At 35.9% G+C, this 21,191-nt stretch overlaps 1 protein-coding gene across 2 annotated transcripts in view; it reads right to left on the bottom strand.

The window, feature by feature from the left end:
- Positions 1–1,718: 1,718 nt before the first annotated feature.
- LOC140139809 (anoctamin-4-like) overlaps positions 1,719–21,191 on the bottom strand; it is a 63,172-nt gene continuing 43,699 nt past the window's right edge. For both annotated transcript variants that reach the window (XM_072161542.1, XM_072161543.1), the window contains exons 17-26: positions 20,948–20,984; positions 20,154–20,265; positions 19,632–19,686; positions 16,506–16,603; positions 16,206–16,345; positions 15,672–15,824; positions 15,026–15,078; positions 14,147–14,373; positions 12,911–13,010; positions 1,719–6,189 (exon numbers count right to left, since the gene is read on the bottom strand). In XM_072161542.1, the coding sequence (XP_072017643.1) occupies positions 6,013–6,189; positions 12,911–13,010; positions 14,147–14,373; positions 15,026–15,078; positions 15,672–15,824; positions 16,206–16,345; positions 16,506–16,603; positions 19,632–19,686; positions 20,154–20,265; positions 20,948–20,984 (1,152 nt within the window). In that variant the 3' untranslated portion in view covers positions 1,719–6,012. The remainder of the gene's footprint in view (positions 6,190–12,910; positions 13,011–14,146; positions 14,374–15,025; positions 15,079–15,671; positions 15,825–16,205; positions 16,346–16,505; positions 16,604–19,631; positions 19,687–20,153; positions 20,266–20,947; positions 20,985–21,191) is intronic.

Genomic DNA, 21,191 nt, shown 5'->3' with positions numbered 1-21,191 from the left:
ACACAAGGAAGAATATAGTCTGCTGGCAATAAAATGCTGGGCCTAACTCATTTTTGTAAAAAATTGGAGTTGGGCCCTTCCTCCACTCAGGTATTCAATTGTGCACTGTACACATGAACATCAATAGTGATTTTATTGTCTGTCAATACAATCAAACTAGATTAGATCTGATTTCAAAGTTTTCATAGTAAAAATTCCAAGAAAAAACTCATGTTTTCCATACAGTTTCGGCAATCCTATCTGTTGCCTTTCTCAATGGTATATGCCAATTGATCCCTTGTTGGATGGTATGACGTCATCGGAAGATCGTCAGATGATGACGCCCTCAAGATCAATTGGTCATAGACGTGACTCAGTTGGAAGGCCCCCTCGTCGCCGTTCATTAGACTCTCTTTCATGCTTGGTCGTGATTTCCTCCGAATCCAGATAGACTCCCTTATCCATCTGGTGTTTCTCGTGTCGTCCGTAGCTAGAATTTTTGGATTGTCCCAGTTGATAAGGTGGTTTTCTTTACTGGCATGTTCTGCAATTGAGGATTTCATTTCAATTGACTGCGAATCCTTTCGCCCTGGTGTAATTTTGGGCCATCATTTTTTTCCGATTCAACTCTGTGCTCTCTTTTTCGAGTACCGAACCGGCAACCCGTTTCGCCTACATACGTTTTGGGGCAATTATGACAAGGGATTTCATAAATGACGCCGGTTTTGTCGTCCATGTCTACCTTGTCCTTCGGGTGGACTAAGAGCCGTCTTAAACTAGTATGTGGTTTAACAGAAGACGCGATGTTGTGGGTGCGTAAAATTCGCTGAACACGTTCAGTTACCCCCTCATATGAAAGGCAACAGACAGGATTGCCGAAACTGTATGGAAAACGTGAGTTTTTTCTTGGAATTTTTACTATGAAAACTTTGAAATCTGATAACTGTATTCCTGATGAATCTCTTCAATAGATTAGATCTCTTCAATAATATTAAAGAGAAATATTATTTAGGGTCAAATTGATCGTGTAGGGCCACATTAGGCTCTCCCTACAAAATTAATGACCATGCAAGGAGTGATTTGATCTTTTGCACCTCATTCATGTTGCATTAATGCGTGCAAAAAAGGAAAAAAGCAATTTTGTGCTTTTATTTTGTTTTGGTAACAAGATGACAACTATGCAAAGGGTCAAAAGCATTGCAAGGGCTTCATTTTATGGGAATGCGTCCACACAGATCACTAGTCACAACTGAATGTTGAGTGATTAACAATCCCTGCTGGCGTTTGATCTCTAGTGATATCCTGTCGCTTGCTATGACTAGGGCTTATCCAGGCATATGAAATTTTCCCCCAATCTTTGTTTTTAACTCGGCATTCTAACTTAACTTTGTTTTACTGTTGCCCACATAAGCAGTTGAAATATGACACGATCTGGTCCATGGGGGCCAAAGGCGGCAAATATGAAACTGAGATAAAGGTAAAAATATGGAGTAAAAAAACAATAAAATACTTAAGAAAATAGACATCAAAAAACTTCATAACTTTAGACCAAGTATGCTCAACCTTTGGTGTTTTCAGTATATGATAGCTTATTGTATGTATAATGTAATAATTACAGTAGGGTACCTTAATTTAAAAAAATGGCTCCTTTGGCCCCCATGGACCAGATCGATCGTGTCACAAATATAGAAATGTGGTAGTTTGTTGTTATACAGAATAAAATTAAAAAACCACAGCTACAGCTGGAATATATTTTATTTATTTATATTTCAATATTGCCAATATATGTACTTACAAAAATATTTTAAACTTTTATAGTACAAATTTGGGTTCAGCTGATACCCAATATTCGGATACTGCTGATACCAGTGATATTCGCTGTCGAAGTGACGTTATAAATCGGATTAACTACCATAGCAATGGATGAAGACAATTTTGACTATATCGCCCTGCAATGCAAGCAAGTTGTACTCATCACCTGTGTATGTCTGCAATCATAGATTGAATACAATACCGCTCTTTTCAATGATACTAATCTTACAGGTGCGAGTGATCAGCATGATATGGTTCAATGCATAGGTATACTGCATGAACGTTGTAGTGTAGGGCAATATCTATTGCTATGGTAGTTAATCCGATTATTACGTAACTTTTACAGTGAATTACAAAAATATTTTCAAATCAGTAGTATTGTTCTTTTATAGTACAAATTTTGGGTTTGGCTGATACCCAATATTTGGATTCCGCTGATACCAGTGATATTGGTATCAACAGATTGATACTCTGCATAAATACATGGTTTGAATGCAAATAGGGTAATTTATATAACTCATACAAAGATTCTTGTCATTTGATTGGTCAATTACTATTGATTATTTTTAGAAAAAGACTTGCAGTCTGCGCGAGTACAATAGTAAATTTTCCATTGCACTCACACGCAGCTACCACGCGGCGACCATCTCGACTCGCCAATTTTAGGTGTGGGTGTCGCTTCTAAAATAAATCTAGTTCATATATTTTTTAATCTACTTTGTTTCCTGGTGATTTATAAAATTAAGTGGAAGAAAAGGAATTTATATATGAGTTACATCAAACAAATATTTAATGTTTTAATTCGTTCAATGGAAAGAATATTTTCATTTGAATGAAATATGAACTGTTCCATTCAACTCGGCAAAGACTCGTTTAAAAATGGAACAGTCCATATTTCACCTTGTGAAAATATTCTTACCACTGTAGTTGTACTCATAAATATTCAATTATGTATACTATTTTACCCGAGGTATTGGCTATGGGCCAATCACCCCGATTATGAGGTTAACTTTGGGCAACAATGCTGAGTTTTGGAGAAAACATTTTTTTGGCCCCATTTTTTTAAATTAAAAAATAGTTATAAATATCTAGGGCCCATTTCTTATTTTTTTTTTAATTTTGAAAGTTGGTAGAAATTCAAAATGGGTCCTAGTTTTAAAAATTAATAATTTTTTTTTTTACTCAAGAATTTTTTTGTTACGTTGTCTGAAAAAATTTGGGCAAAAAAAAAAAAAAAAAACCTCTTATTTTCTCCAAAACTGCCCAAATTGAACATCACAGATGGGTTCAAGTCTTTGCCATTCTAAATATGCATACTTTTATATACTTTAAATCAACAATTTAGCAGTTTATGAGGCCCAAAAGTTTCCATAATTCCAGGGTTAAGGGGTACTACACCCCTCGATAAATTTGTGTCTATTTTTGCATTTTTCTCAAAAACTAATAACATACTGGTAAAAAAGTTATGTATATTATAGGGGCAAGGAATCCAATTAATACACTGGAATTTCAGTGACCCAAGACAAGCGGTTCGTTATTTATGATAAGAAGTAAGGTACCGCTAGGATGTACCTCATTTCATATCATATATACTGAACCGCTTGTCTTGGGTCACTGAAATTTCAGTGTAGTAATTGGATTCCTTGCCCCAATAGTATACAACTTTTGTTACCAAGGTGTGTTATTATTTTTTGAGAAAAATGCAAAAATAGTCACAAATTTACCACAGGGGTGTAGTACCCCCTTAAGACCAACCTTAACAATTTGTACATAGTAATTTGTAACATTATTAAATAATGCTAAAAACAAATTCGTAGACCCATATAATAATATCAGTACATCGGAAAGATTTAGGCAGAAGTATATTTACTGTATTGATCCTGACAGAAGTCCCGCTAGTAAAACTTGCCATGCTTCTCTTTTTTACAAGTTCATGTTAAAGAAAGGGGCTGTAAGAGATTTCATAAAACACCAAATGAGAAATTCGAAGAACTTTTCAAGCAATAATTTAGAAACAGAAATCTCTAATATTGAAAATAAGGAAACTGACTCTCAACACATCACAAAATAGTCTACATCTTAAGTTATTTCAGAAGTTAAGCTATGTATTTTGTTGCTTTTAGCAAGAAAGAACAGTTTACCAACCAAAAGTGTTACAATTAAACAAGACAACAAATAAACACAAATCCCGGTCAACATACAACCCAAGTATAAAAAAGCAAGGGAATGTGCAGGTGCGAGATTCAAACCCATGACCTTCCGATCACTAGACCGAACCCTATCCATTGTTGCTTTTAGTTGAAACAGGCCAAGCATTTTGCATTTTAGGCCCAGTTTATTTTTAGCTGCTCTACTGCCACATTTCCTTTTTTTCTGAAGGTTGAAAAAAGCCAAATTATGCAAAAAATATTAAAAGTTATATGTACAAGATTAAAACAAGTCTTCAACACTTTCTTTTTTAATCTGTGAGTGGTAATACTTGTTTTCAACTTTTACAAACCCAGCGAACACAAAAATGTTCTTAAAATGTTAAAAATGTGTTATAAACATGCTTTGGTTTCATTCCAAATGTTTTAATAACATTTATATGTTACATTCGGGTTATATAAAGGTCATTTTATATGAAAAAAAAAACTACCAACATTTTACAAATGTTTAAAATATGATTTGCACCTAAATTCCTTGATAAACTGGATTAGCTAAACTTGTTAAACTGAATTACTGTCTGTTCAATTAGCTTAGATTCTTGTATTTTTAAGAAAATACAAAATTGTGGTCAAAGTCATCAAATAAAAGTGTTAGCATAGCCTTAGACCCAACGTGATTTATACTTTTCAAATTCCAAAGTTCAATTTGAAGCCCGATTTCTTTTCAATTTTGGTCTTTTCCGTTGATATTTTTATAACAAGCTGTGGAACATCGGGTACCAGAAACTTTTTTTAATCAATCCATTTATTGCAACGGGGACGATTGTCATAATTATTAGCCCTAGATGCGCTGAGATAGTATTTATTCGACCATCCGCATCAGGAAGTATTGTCCAGCAAAATAATTATAGGCCTACGCTCGTATTTGCCAGTAATTCGTGTTGAAACCTCACTGTTGAAACATTACGTTATTATAAAAATGTGTAGATGAACTAAGGTTTTCAGAATAGGCGCAGCTTATATAAATACATTCCTTGCATATTTATTTATTTATTTATTTATTACTTGATATATTTGGAAAATCAAATTCTTTAAAACTTATATAAAAAACGTATAACATAAAATGTCATCCCTTTCAAGCACTCATGCAAAAAGAAAATGTAAATGTTTTTGTAAATGTGACTAATTCCTAATGGAATTACCGACATTTATACAGTGTGATATTGGTAGTCTACAGTGTTTTTATTAATGATAATCATCATGATCATGTAATATATTGATTTCAAGTGAAAGGCTCTATTTTTCTCATAAGCATATTTATATTAGAAGTTCCAACTCAGTGTATTTCCCAAGATATCATCAAAAAACTGCCGGCAGTTTTTTGATGATTTCTTTGGAAATACACCGATTTGGAACACCAAATTTCAATGTTTATGAGAAAAATATGAGCTTTCTTCTGATACCAAAATCAGCATTTTGATGAGGTAAAGTGGGGGATGAGATTTTCAATCAGGTTACCCACCTCAATTTTCATTGTATCGATGAAATCAGTTGAAATAAGAACAAAATCAACAATTTTAATGTCATTGTTTAGGAAAAAAGTTAATGCTCGGAATAATGTCATGCATAAAACGTAATCGCGCATACCTCACACTGAGCTTCACCTAATTTTGTGCAACAAAAACTGGTGGACCATCATCACCTATAGACCATATCCAATAACCGGAATGGTATAACAATTGAAATGGCAGCCATCACAGAGGCTTCTTCGAGGACATTTTTTTTGCTAAAGTCGATAGGGTCTATGCCCTAAGTTGAGAATGGCCTGTCCCACTTGATTTGTGAAAAGGTTGCGAACCCTTTTGGTGGACCCAAGTAACTGTCTAAAATGAGGCAAAATTGAAAGGAAATGGGGTTTTAAATTGAACTTCGAAATTTGAAAAGTGTAAATCACGTTGGGTCTAAGGTTGTGCTAACACTTTTCTTTGATGACTTAGACCACAATTTTTAATTTTTTCAAATATCTTAAAAATACAAGAATCTAAGCTAATTGAACAGACAGTAGCATTGTCTGTTAAACTGGATTAGCCATCTCTGTTGAAGTACTGGGCTCTGTCTCTCTTTTCTGAAGATACTTATCATGAAGAGCTTTCTGTGCTAGGTAGCTTTCGCGTTTGATAGTATTCTTAACATGTTCAGGCATATCTGGGATGACGTAATCCAAGGCAAATTTGATGGCAAATACAATGTGCTGAAATGAGAAAATAAGAAAGGAGAGAACATGTAAATGTAAAGGCCTCGTAGTCTTTTAAGTCTAAAAGATCATCATAAAATGTGACATGATCAAGGGGAATGAGTCGGATGTCGCTAATATTGATTTTGAGATATTAGCAAAGAAAGTATTAAAATTCTTTTGTTTTATATTGTTTTCAGCGATTGATAAATTGACATAACTTCGCAAAGTTGTATCAACATGGGGTATTCAGTTTCTGAAAGCTCGAAATGTCCTTTTTAGAAACATGTGTAAAACTCATTTTTGACCAGGGTCGACATGTGACTCATTCCCCTTGATCATGTCACATATGATCATAGTATTTTAGCTGAAATCTCTTAAAAGAGATTTCAGCTAAAACACTATGATCATGCAAAACATGTTACATTTTTCATTGGCAGATTGGTGAATTTGGTTTATTTGATAAAATTGAATATATTATATAATAACCAACATGGCCCATGGGCACCACCATAAAAAAAACTACCAAGAGGTGAAGTACCACAATACACTGCAAAAACATTGTTTAGCATATAAACACTTTTCTAAACACCTCCTAGCCTTCACTTTGTAACAATGTTTTAACTAGTTTAATTGATGATATGTTTAAACCATCGAACATTGATGTTTTGGAATTTGATGTGTAATGTTTTTAAAGTTACAACTTCTAAACATGTTTACAAAGTGAAGGCAATAATATGTTTAATTGGCTAAACCCAGATAGGAACTTTAAAGACAAATACCACAATTAACAATCAAATTTCATAATAATTTACATAGATATATTATTACATTCTTAAACTCTTGAGAACGTTCCTGCAATCTTATTGGTTCTTACCCATGTGATATGACACAATATCACATGGGCCAGCTGCTTGCATCGACGCCGACACGCTGCACTCGCTTATTTGAACCAATCGGAGGCGATAGCAATAACGGGACTGATCGATTTTAAGCCCTAGGTAATTCCTTGCAAAATGTAGGATTTAATAATGATTAAAATTTGTAATACTTATGATATTTTTATTTGAATTGAAGTGTTTAAGAATGAGAATAAAGGTATTGTTTTTAGCCGCTATTATAACAATACCTTTATTCTCTAATTGGGAAAGTCTGAATTTTTCATGGAAAAGAAGGAAACTTTTAAAATAACACTTCAAAGTTGAAAAAAAAAACCACACACAAATTTACTGCAAAATTTGGTCATGTATGCCACCTTTCCGTTGAAATACACAGGAAAACCACCTGCTGTACTGAAGGTACTTTTCCAGACTTCCTGTCTAGGAGCTGTAATGTCAGTGCCCATCTGGTCATGTGGGTATTACCGTACTGACGCGAGTATAGTCCCACCTTCGAGTAAAGTCCCACCCCAAAATGCATTCAAATTCAATGCATTTTGAAATCATTAATAGACTATGACATGAATACAAAGTATCAATTTTCATATTAAAAATACAAAACATATCTTGAATTTTTTTTTTTTTTTTTTGTTAGGTCAACCATGAATGATCCTAGCATTTAGGTCTAGGTCCTGGGACACTCCAAAGCCGACAAAATAAATAACTTAAAAAAACCCAAAAAACCCAATTTTGAAAAAATGTTCACCCAAAAACGGGTGGGACTATACCAGCGTCAGTACGGTATATCAAAAAATAGTCCCTTTCATTCAGTGGTCCCTAAGATTTCACATCACCAAATAATGTCTCTTGTGGGATTCCGTCCTGATCTGCAGTGTTTTTACATTTCGGTAAAAGTTAACCTATAAATCAATATTAAAAACCAATAAAATTGTGCAGATTTTGGGAAAAATTTGTGCCAGGTAATAAATGTAGGCTTGAATCTAAGCATCTGCCAAGATTGGAAAAGATTCTGGGCTTTATTCAGATTTTTCATGTATTTCTCAAACCGGCTGCTTCTAGGTAAAATCACAAGTGCTTCTATTTTGAAAATTGGGTGAAAAAAGTGTATTGCATTCGTGGTCCGGTAGCTCGAAAATTCAATGGTCACCAATATATTTAATTTAGTTTGTTTACTTGCTTGTTTGTTTGTCAGTCAGGAAAACATCACTTTGAAAAATTGAGTCGCTCAGTAAGGTAGGTAGAGCCATTTGAATAGAGGCCATTTTGTACACAAAGTATAGGGAAATTTATTACTATTGTGCACCCTCAAGGGAGAGTACGTGTGTGAGCCTATACGGAAGACGTTTTAATTCAGCAAGTTAGACCTGTGCCAAACAAGTTTTGATTAGCATTTGCATATTGATTGATGAGGTGTTTTTGATTGTAATTCATATAATTTATAGCTAAAATTGCAGAAAAAAAGCAACATTTACTAGGCTACCAGTGCTAAGGTGAGTTATGGCCCGAAATTGGAGACTTGGAGAAATATCAGTATAGAGGCACTGTTAGGTCAATACAGGAACAGGTAAGCTTACCTTTTGTGGGTGTGTGTGTGTAGGGTAGGCTAAGCTTAATTATGACAGGCAGCCAAATTGGAGATGGAGAAAACATCGGTATGATGGCACTGTTATGAAACTGCCTGGATTGGGGGGTGGCTAGGCTAAGCTTATGATTTCACCAACATGATCAAAGACCAATGTAATTCAACACTTGTATAATTCATGCATTGCCTTTGTGGTCATGTTTTCCCTGCTTCTGTCATATCTGTGTGTCTGTCTTGCTGTCTGTCATAAGTTTAGCCTGCCTACCCCCCCCCCCTCCTACACACACATAAGGTAAGTTTACCTGATCCAAGGCCCGTGTCATGAGCTCCAGCAGCCTTTATGTTTGTTTGTTTGCGTGCATTAACAAATTAACTTCATGTCTCAAACATTATAGGCCTACAGATTGGGATCAACATTGTCAAAATAAATTGATTTTAATTTGTTCCATTACATGTGCTATCTACAGTAGATAGCACATTATTTGAATTTGGCGCCAAGTTGAATTTGGCCCCCAAAATGTCAACTTGTGATCGGTCACTCAAAGTGAAGTTATATAATGTTAATTAGTATTAAAACTCTTAGGAAATTATAAAATCAAACATCTTGAGGTCCGTGAAGATTTCACATCACCAAATAATGTCTCTTGTGGGATTCCGTCCTGATCTGCAGTGTTTTTACATTTCGTTAAGGGTTAACCAACTATAAATCAATATTAAAAACCAAAAAAATTGTGCAGATTTTGGGAAAAATTTGTGCCAGGTAATAAATGTAGGCTTGAATCTAAGCATCTGCCAAGATTGGAAAAGATTCTGGGCTTTTAATCAGATTTTTCATGTATTTCTCAAACCGGCTGCTTTTAGGTAAAATCACAAGTGCTTCTATTTTGAAAATTGGGTGAAAAAAGTGTATTGCATTCGTGGTCCGGTAGCTCGAAAATTCAAACCAATATATTTAATTTAGTTTATTTAGTTGCTTGTTTGTTTGTCAGTCAGGAAAACATCACTTTGAAAAATTGAGTCGCTTCGTAAGGTAGGTAGAGCCATTTGAATAGAGGCCATTTTGTACACAAAGTATAGGGAAATTTATTACTATTGTGCACCCCTAAGCTCACTGGTAATACTAGTACCATTTTAGGCTACGAGCCATTTAATAAAATGTTAAATAAATGTTGGTATTTATACAGCGCCTTTCACATGTGAACATGTACCAAAGCGCTTTACATTTATTCTGCCATCGTTAGAATATGTCAGCTGCCATACAATGCCCAAGGCATGCTCATACCTTTGGGCGGCGCTCAATGGACAGTATTCATAACAGCTCCCCATTTCACACCTAGGTGGAGAGGAGTAATCGAGTGCCTTACTCAAGGGCACAACACGATGGCGTCGCCGGGGCTCGAACCCGCAACCTTCCGATTATGAGTCCTAGCCCGTTCCGCTCGGCCACCGTTGAACTTTGCACAAAGTCATTCCTAATCTTATTAAAACACACACCATTGTGATCCTCTAACCATTAGGATCCATAACAAGTATAGTTTGATCTACCTATGACATCAAGAAATTTAATATTTCTAAATCAATAAAAAACCTTTAATTGAATGCATAATCACAATGGGGGTGTCAAAGTGGTTCACTTTTTGGTGACACAAATGAGAACCGGAGACAGGTGCACAGTGTCAACACGCTATATTATAATTTTTTTTTTTTTCATAAAGCTCCATACTCCCTTGGTGATCAATATTCTATTGTTGACACAGATAAAGAAAGTTTACATATCATTGTGATATACACGTGTGATCGAATTTTCTATTATACAAGCACCTGGGTCATAAATGTGTTCCTTTATATAATTGTAATTCTCAAAATTAAATATATCACAATTTTAACTTTCGATTTAAAAATCGTTACTCCAAAAATGCAGTAAAAATGTATCCAGAGCAAACAGTGATGGCCGCTAATTAGTGTATTTAATTTCAAGTGAGTGTATTTAAAACAAAACCTTGGTTTTACCTCAAAACAAATCGAATTTCCTTATAATAACAACACCATATGGGATACTAGAGCATGCGCAAATCGTAATAATGTGTAGAATAGAACTTGATAGTATCTCATATGATAGTCGTACTATGCTTAGCCTGAGTCGCTCGGCCTATCTCGAACAAAATCGCCATGCGTAGCTATTGAAAAACGAGAGGATTCGCCGTACTATCACGGCAATTTTTGACACGAAGATATAGGGATGATGACGGTGTGAGGTGTGTAACTCTATTGAGTATACCAGTGAAAGTGTTCATTGCACAACTATAACTGGTATCAACACTATTATTAGCCTGTTTGTTCATGAAATACCGGAAAATATCTATGTTATGGTCAGGCCCATAGCCAGGATTTATTTATTGGGTTGTGACAGTCTCAAAAGTGGACATAATTGTGAATTTTTCCTTCAAAAAAGGACATATTTAAATTTAAGTGGACCTTTTGTGAAATTGTCCTATATAAAAGGGCTGATTTAAAACATTTTTTACAGAAAAAAGTGGACCTTTTTATTTGGATTGACATTTTATGAGGTGCGTCGCACCCTCTGTCAACGGCTTAGATTATTTTGCCATATGAAGCCAAAGTTAACAATTTTATCCTTTAGCAGTGAACATGAATTCTATATCTTCTGATTTGTTGGTAAACTGTAATGCAGGATTTCAGTTTGGTAATGTTAGGTAGTCCAATACATTCCTTGCGTTCAATAACTGTGCAGCCATACTGCCCATGAAGTGCTCATGCGTCTTATGATATCGCGCACATTTTTACGTTATGCATATGTGAGGAATATGAAGATAATACAGAAATTATTCCCTGCCCCTGTTATGTCATTAATATTAACCCTAACCACATAAAATCTTACAAGGACGCATGACGCAACCACCCTAAGTCATGACACAATCTGGTCCATGGGGGCCAAAGGAGGCAGTTTTAAAAATTGAGTTACTGTAATTATTACATTATACATACAATAGCCCATCATTTACTGAAAACACCAAAGGTCTAGCATATTTGGTTCTAATGTTATGAAGCTTTTTGATGTCTATTTTCTTATGTATTTTATTGTTTTTTACTCCATATCTTTACCTTTATTTCCGTTTCAACTTTGCCGCCTTTGGCCCCCATAGACCAGATCGTGTCACCTATATGAATGGAATCGCTGGCCATGCCAGTGAATCCCCCATGGCAAGAGGCAGTAATCTTGTGCGTGGCACACACAAGGGGTCCCAGGGTCAATTCCCGGGGTACCAAGTGACTTCTTTGTTCATCTTCTCTCCTTTTTTGTTCCTTCTCTGCCTTATGATAACAAAACTGGCAGTGTTAGTCTATCCAAGTGATGTTTGACCAATGAGATTACAGAATCCATGTCACCTAAAAGATAATCTTTAGTATCCATGGTAATATATTATTTATTGCTAAAAAGTAGTCATATATTATGCTCATATCCAAGTAATGACCTCTCAAAAGCATAATATAGGAGGGGGATCAGGATATGTGTAGAAACCTTTACACCAGCCATGTATGCAAAGGACAGGCATAAGACAGACACACACACCCCGGCACACCGACAGAAAGACCCACTGACACTTACTCACGCAGGTAGGAAGGAAAGTTTTTATTTCAAACTCTAATGGTGACCCGCAGGTCAAATTGCTAGAATTGTACATTAAACACACCTAAACAGACACAATGCAATTTGCAGGCAGCAGCTTACTCAGCGCCAATATTGCAACATTGAAACAAACAACTATATACAAACATCCAATCCAACCCAACCCCATCCCCTCAGTAGGCAATGAGGATAAAGTGCCTTGCCCAAGGACACAACATGTTGGCACGAGCGGGGCTCGAACTCGCAACCTATGGCTTATGAGTTGGGCGCCTTATCCACTCGGCCACACATGCTCCCACGTATACTTGTATGTCTGTGAGACTTGTGTGATTTTTCTTGTGTGTCTTTTTGACACACGGACACACCTTTTGTGTGTCTTTTTTTTCCATCTTGTGTGTCTTTTTTGTTGTTGTCACTGGTTGTTGCTTGTGTGCCTTTTTCAAAACCTTTAAAAATGATCTCCACACCCCCTCTATACCCCCCTGCAAGATCTTACTTCTGTGCCTAGACACACAAGAAAAAATCGACACACAAGCTAGTTTTGTACTCAAAAAAGGGCACACAAGCATAGCCTCATGAGAACAGACAGACAGACACACAGCAACTTACCTCAAAGAGAAGAACAAAGACCAGTTTCCAAGCCAGTAATGTCCAGTATTCTGGTGTGTAATCATATGGTGGATTGGGACCTTTGTAAAAACCTCGATATCTACATGAGAAAACACACAGGGAATAAGGGAAAATGATGTGAATAAGACCTTTTTGCTTATAACTCAAAGCTGTATGTCAGAGATAGGTCAAACTATATACATGTTTTTGAATCCATACAATGAAATGAATTCACTGGTTTGGTTTTAAATCAGATTTTAAAACCTGTTTTCACAAAGAAAGGAGGCAGCCTTTTACTATATAGTTGGCCGATATGACACAGGGAGAGAGTATGCAATCATATGACTGTGAACTCAGGTAGTCCAGGGGTACAATTCTCGCCTGGTAATTGTGAGGTCCGGGGTTCAAACCCCATCGAATCTTGATTATTTCTGCTCCCTCAATTATATTTCAGTTTGCCCAAACTTTATAAAGTTAACTTGTTTCATATTTAATTGGCTTCTTTTTTATATAAATTGAGTCAAAATATACATTTTTGGCAAAGAAACTTCCTTACTGGGGCAAAAAATAAAGATATTTTTATTTAGGGGTATGGTTTTGCTGGCAGGCAGGCAGGGTGAAACTTCATTAGAAGAAAAATAGTTCAGCATGTGTACAGGGTCTTAGCTAGAAATTGTGGGTTGCCCGTCATTTGAATAAAATTGCCTGTCCAAATTTGACCTTTAAAACATTTACCAGACATCTATAGCCCATTGGGGGTTCAACAAATTGGGTCTACTAAAAAGGTCAATTAGCTTCTCAAAACATACAATTTATAATATGGCATCTGTCAAAGGCATTAATTTTGCCCGTCCCAGGAGCAAAATGGCCGTCTAAAATAACGGCCAGACGGGTGGCTAGCTAAGACCCTGCATGTGTACACTATAATAATAATAATCTACAAGCATATATGCCTCTAAACGAGGGTTTTTTTTATGAAAGAGACAAAAGGCAAATAACCTCACAAAAACATTACAAAAGACTGGTCTTACAATAATGCATGTTTGTACAGTGGCCTGTATCAGTAATATAGTTGTTCAAACTCCAAATATTTTTGAGTAGGGTGAATGCCTCTTCTACAGTATACCTTCCAATTCCAGTACAAATTACCATACAGGGATGTACTTAAAATACGGATCTAAGTTTTGAGCATCTTACCCCCCCAGCTCTAGACTATATAAGCTTAGACCTACTTACCGACACACCGTTACTGTCTGATTGAAATACTGGGCATAATATGGACTCCCTTTCTCAACAGGGTAATCATCATTAGCATCATTGGGTCCTTTCTCTCCTCGGATGGTTTCAAAATTTAATGTATTAAATGATGAGAGTGAATAGTCAATATAACCCGACAGGGAATCATGACGGGCTCGGTAGACCTCACGTGGTACAAATTCAGATGTGAATGCAATGATGAAGGCCTGCAATGCAAGGGGAGAAATGTATGGCGATTTCAAAATTGAGAAAGTTTTTGAGGGAGAGATGGGTTGCAAATGATAGAAAGAGAGACTGACTGGGAGACAAGACACATAGATTACAAGCAGGAGATATTATGCATGGCAGCCTAGCTGGTCTACACCCAGTGGTGTAGATTTCTTTTGGACATTGGGGGGATGGGGTTGGAAAAAATTTCTTGAAGTATAGTGAATGCAGCACCTTTTGGTGGCGAGAGAATAAGTTTATGGTACAAATGAAAAATTTTGCCATGTTGAAGCTAAACTGGTGAAATTTGGTGCATAAGTGGAGTAAATTCATGCAAAGTGCACAAAAATGTGCACTTTTGGGGCTAAAATGGCCAAATATGAGGTATATTGGTCAGAAACACACAGGCATCAACATTGAGGGGGGGGTGATTGTATGGACCATCCCCTGGCAAAATATTGGGGAAATTTTGTGACTTGTGGTCCCTTTGTCATTTGTTCTTTATAAGGACCTTCTTGGGCATTTTTACCCTGATTTTGGAGGGTATTTTTCGGTTGCCGCACTTCGGCAAACGGGTCCGATATCGACAGACAGAAAGATTTAGAGAGAGAAAGAGGTTAAGATGGTTCATGTTTTGAAGAGAATACTTACATTGGTCAATACTGCTATATTTCCCACAGTCACCAGAATGCCATACCAAGCACCTGAAAATGAAATCAAAATTATGAAAAAAACCCCAACCCATTCAGTCATTTTGTCTTCCGATATTATAATCATAATTACCTACAGTGTATTCATAACCCCTACAACAATGGGTGACATGTTCCACTGTCTTCTTCAATTATGATACCCATTTTAGCTATGTTAATTAAATTACAAAAGGTGTTACCAGTGATTCCCTATTCCCTATATCAGAAAATCTCAAAATCACATGTTTGCATTTTTGTGATGAGTATGTCTGCTAAAATAACCTAAAAGTGATAAGACTGAAAATACCCTATACCGTATTTCGTCAAATAGTCGCCCCCCCTCAAATAAATGCCCCACCACTTTTTTCAACTAAGATGTTTCAAAAATGCCGATATTTCCATGCTATCTTGTGTAGTAAGCTTACCAACTTGGACACATGGTCGATAATAGCGTCACTTTTTTTGACGAAATACGGTAATTATACAGATATTAACTGTCTATGAGTGAGATGGTTGAAATAAAATTACTAGGCCTAGGTGAAAGATGGATTGATCCATTCCAAAAGCCAGAACGACTAGTGGAATGGAAAAATACATTGCATTCTTACCTATATCTTGTGCCTTGGCCGCATAGGGTCGTCGTAGCTGGGTGACAAATTTGTATGCATCAACACGGATCTCCATGATGTTATTTATCAGTGCAAACAAAGGAGCGAGAGGAAAGGCAGCTGCAAATATGGTGATGAATCCAAACTGGATAGCTGAAAAGAGAAAGAAATTGAAAGAGAATGACATCAAAAGGGACAGCATATCTGGGAAAGGGTAACTATTCATGTCATGTCATGTGGTGGTCAAGTAAAATTTAACAATTTAAAAGTGCTTGTAGCCAGTGGTTTTACGGAATCAGAAGACCAGCAGGTGTATCAGATGCAATGAAGCAAGTTGCAAAATCAAGTTCCAGTATTCGTTTAAATACAACAAATTTGTGTATACAGTCAGTCTACTCTGAAGTACAAAATACAGATGCCAAAGTACACATTGTGCCGGCTTTGAAGGCACGCATACCTGCAGCAGAGACACAGCATTACGCAGTGTTTATGTGCTTGTTGTCACTTTGAACAAACTGTAGCTCTATATCTTACTCATTTCTAAGTATTCCTTGAAGAGTCCTTGTGGTCCTAAGCTACCCAGGTTGTAATCTCTCTCCCACTGATCATAAGTGTCCCCACTGTCTTCTTCCTCTGCACGGCCAATCCGGGAACGCCAAATATTAAGTGCCTTCCTAAATTTTGAAAGGCAAGAAAATAAAGCATAAAAATGTTTTGTAACACAACAGTGAAATAAAGAAATTAATTGGTGAACCTTTTTTATACCTGTAGTACATGAAGTATTATCTTAAATATGGACATATCTGAAAGGCAGTACATTTTGGCTAAACTTACGGTACAAAGATTTCCATGAAGTTGTTGAAAAATTGTTTACCACACATGACAATGGCAATGTTGATAAATAACTCCTGTAGGCATCCAGCTGGGTCACACTGCAAAATGACAATATGATGATAAAAATGTATTAAATATCTGTCAAGTGAGAGTAGAAAGTATGATTTTTAGCAGATGTGAATAGTATGATGTGCATAGTTTGATCAGCTCGTAATAGGCGGGAATTGTTAGGCTTTTACTACTACGCCGAAAAGTAGACCCACATTAAGAATGCTATTAATTGACCTGTCTGGTCTTTATTTTGTGTGTTAAAGAAAGTAGACAAAGTATATGACTTGAATTAATAATTTGTGATGCTTCTAGCGAGATATGTCACAAGAAAATTTTCAAATTAAAATATTTTGATATTAATATATATATCATAAGACAGTCATCACTACACAGCATAAACATATGTGAAATGTAGACGGCTGGTTGGAATTAGTCTAGGGCACACATAGCCTGCCTGTAGATGGTGTTTCTAAAGTCTGCACGAAAAGTAACTTAGCTGTTATAAACACGCCTATAGATTCAGAACTAATAATTGTTTTCACAATATTTTAAACATAGCGAGACGGATGATTTATTTATACGCATTTTGATACCCCATTCGTCAAATGTCGTTCAATAATATCAATACAGTATTACAGAAAAATACTCGAATTTAAAAGTTGCAGTTTACAGCGATCAATGGCCAACACTGTAAACATGTAAAGCCCGCCATTATCTTCGCGCTTACTTCAAATCAATACAAATAACTGCAACTTTTAAATTGGGGTATTTTTCTTTCAAAACACTGCTGTATTGTCAATATTGAACAAAATTGGACAAATGGGGTATCAAAATGCGCAGTAAATAAATCATCCTTCTTTTTATGTTGAAATATTGTGAAAACAATTATTAGTTTTGAATCTATAGGCGTATTTATAACAGCTGAGTTACTTTTTTTTGTGCAGACTTTAGTTCCAAAACAGCATATGAATTGCATTGTAGCCACTGATTTGGGGATCACATTTGGAGTTGTGGAGGTGTGCATATTATATATACTGCGCCAAAAAAGTATCCTTACACTTGGAAGAAAAATCCTAATTTTAAAACTAAACCATATTTGAGTAAATTTATTTATTTAATAGATGCATTATCTAATCGTGCACATTATGACACCCCATTGAATCCAATGTGACTTCAAGAAGCAAAGTTACAAGCATTTGATTAGATGAAGGTCCAGTTTCAAAAGTGACAAACTGGCCTATTCAAAACTCCATCGACTAGATATCTACAATCCCCGAAATATGTCTTGAAACGTTAAAGCGTCTTTAGGGGAAAAGAAGTCCCCCCACTCCCCCGTGCAATGTTGAAATGTGCAAATGTGTTCAGCATGTCTCTAAAGTGTCGCAACATTGAATGATGGGGGGTAGGGAAGGGAAAAGTGTTAATTGATGGCCCAGCTTTGTTCTAATTCCAAATATTGAACATTTTTATCCACATTAAAAATACACTTTTGATTTCATTCAAGATGCCTAAAGCGTTTAAAGGACATATTTCTGGGATTGTAGTTTGAGAGAGGTGAATAGCTAATTTGTGCATGTCTTAAGGGATGTGGTATGAATGTTTGGACAGTATTTATTGTGGGACATTAGAGCACATCAGACATATCAAATTGCATTCTGAATACGAAAATGTCCTTCTGATATCAAATAATTTTGATTTTTTGAAATTCACAATGTAACACACATTTTATGGCAAATGATTAAAAATTGATATTTTTGATATTTGATAGTCCTCGAAGGAAACTTTATAAATCTGATGATTTATACTTAAGGTGTATGTAGGTGGGATGAAAAGCCGACGATCAATTGAAAATTTTGACCTCAAAACATCAAAACAAATTAGGTCTTTTTGGAAAAAAAATCCATATCTTCAATATGAAAGGTCAAAATCGTCAGCTTTTCCTCCCAGCTACATACACTTTAAAAATATGTCATTAGATTTATAAAATTTACTTTGAGGACTGTTATATATCAAAATGTGAAAAATATCAAATTTTAATAATTTGTCATAAAATTTGTATTATATCGTGAATTTCAAAAATGAAAATTATTTGATATCAGAAAGACATTCTTCGTATTCAGAATGCAATTCGATATGTCTGATGTGCTCTCATGTCCCACAAAAATACTGTTGAAACACTCAAAACGCTCATTCCAGATCCCTTAAGTTAAAACAAAAGGAACAAAAGAAAACTGAAACAACGAACTGACAAATAAAATGAAAAGTACAGAGAAGTAAAAACTGAAATAAAAAGTGCTTTATATAAAGCTTCGTTGAAGAAACTGTGTTGTCTCTTTGTTGCGCTTGTTGGAATCTTTTTGCGCCTTGTATAGGCCAGTTTGTCATTTTTAAAACGGGACCTCCGTTTATTCAATTGCTTGTAACTTTACTTCTTGAGGTCACATTGGATTCAATGTGCTGTCATAATGTGCAGGATTATATAGTGCATTTCTTAAAAAAAAAAATTTATTCCAACATGGTTCAGTTTTGGAATTGTGACTATTTTTTCAAGTGTAACAATACTTATTCGGCACAGTATACATATAACCAACTGCAGAGCCTTATTACAACCATAGAGATCCACGGTTGGCAATAGCTTAAACACCAGTGTCAACTCCACGTTTAGGGAGTATACATGTGGGGGTGTGTGGGGTAGAGGTGTGCATGTACATACTTATGGGGGGAAAATTGGATAACTTGACTAATTATTTTGCCCAAAATAGTGGGATTGGGCTACTTCAGTTGAAATACACTCAGGGTTAATCATTTTGAAACCCATTCTCCTCCTGTATTATTGCTTTAAATACCTATAATTATATCTTCAGTGAACTGGAGTGAGTATTTCAAATGAGAGTTACCCATCTATTCTATTCTACAGGGGTAGTATGGATTTTAAATGGAATAACCCATTTTTTGTTCTGAAGGGGAGGGGGACATTTGGGGGAGAAGTTTGTGGGGAATCCCTCCAACCCCTGCTTTATGTCTCAAAATTGAGTGTAAATATTGATTGCTCACTAAAAATGATTTGATACATACCTCTTCTTGACGATAGCCAAATATTTTCCCATAATCAGAGGGGTTACCAGGCAACCTGAAAAAAAAACCCCAAATAAGTATCATGAAAAACCAGTGTATATTTTGAGATACAAGTGTTAACAAAGCAAAGGGTCACTATTATATTTTTTGTGTCCCAGGTTAAATTCCCGGTTACAGCAATGAACTTGGGAAATACCTGTGCGTGCAACTTGCAAGTCTTGAAAAGAGTAGAGATGGGTTTAACCCTGATTGTTCTTATCTATCCTGTGTGTGTTTGGATATTCAATAAGTACAGATACGACCAATGACTGCATGAATTGTGGAGGGTGTGAATCGATTCAGATATTCATTCAATAGCAGCTCTGTAACCCAGATGAAATGTCGCTATATGAAAGCCAAAACGTTTGTTTTATAGTTACATCATGAGAGAGGACGCTATTATGAGAAATTTACATCCACTTTGTTTCACTGAAAGTATACATATTTTAAAAACTAAAATAGAGTATTTTATTAGTTGCTTACTTTCCCTTGACAAAAGCAATGTAGAAACTGGCTGAGTAATAATTGACAAAGGCAAACAAGTACATCTTAACAGTGTAGGCATCCTCATATTCTGTGTCAGTACGATGTAGCTCTGAAAATGAGAATATATTATGCAAATTAGATATAATTAGCATAGAAACTGTGTGGATACGTAATAGTTTCTCAAGTAAATCTTAAGGGTGTAACAATTGTCTCAGTCCATCTCATACCACTACTAAAAAACAAATAGACACTTAGGATGTTGCAATAATGATGTGCACACACAGGGGTAAATTAAAGTGGGGGGGAGGAGGGGCTAGCATTTTTGCACAACTCAGAGGAGGGCAGGTTGAAAGGGGTAAGCAATTTTTGACACATATTTTGGGGGACCATTTTGATGTCACACCCTAAAAAGGCGCAGCAAAACAACAGAACATTCAAATCATTAATGCAAAGCTTCCTGCTTGCTGTACTTGCACCATATGATTAGACAAGGATGGTTTTTAAATTCGTGCTCAAAATTTGGTAGGGCCAAAGAATTTTTTGCATGCCAAGATAGAGACAAAGGATATTTTGGCAGATCATTTTGAGAATTCAACCCCCCAGGTATATGCATATTCATTGCACAGAACACTGCTGATGTCTTTAAAATAATGCAACACAACCAATTATCACATGAAAGTTTTACGTTTGCTTGCAATATAAAGCAAGAGTGTAGGAGACAAGAGATTAAGTGTCACTAAAGAAGGTGAAGCAAACAAACAAACAAAACAAAACAAAAATATATAACATACCAAAATCTGTGAGTCCAGTTGCAATTTTGTCATACAGCTGCAAGGTAAAGTACAAGACAGATTCAACTCTTTGGAGAACATTTAGTACAAAATGGGAAACATGTGATGTACATTTATACACTCTTAGAAAAAAATGGTTCTTGAGCTGTCCTGTATACAAGGAACCCAAAAGGTTCTGGAAAGGCTAGGAGGAACCATTTCGATACAGGCTTACATGGGCATTAGTGGAGTGGCAGAATGGGGC

This window comes from Amphiura filiformis, chromosome 18, assembly GCF_039555335.1.
Source record: "Amphiura filiformis chromosome 18, Afil_fr2py, whole genome shotgun sequence".
Lineage (NCBI taxonomy): Eukaryota > Metazoa > Echinodermata > Ophiuroidea > Amphilepidida > Amphiuridae > Amphiura > Amphiura filiformis.
This window is presented reverse-complemented; position numbering and strand designations above follow the sequence as displayed.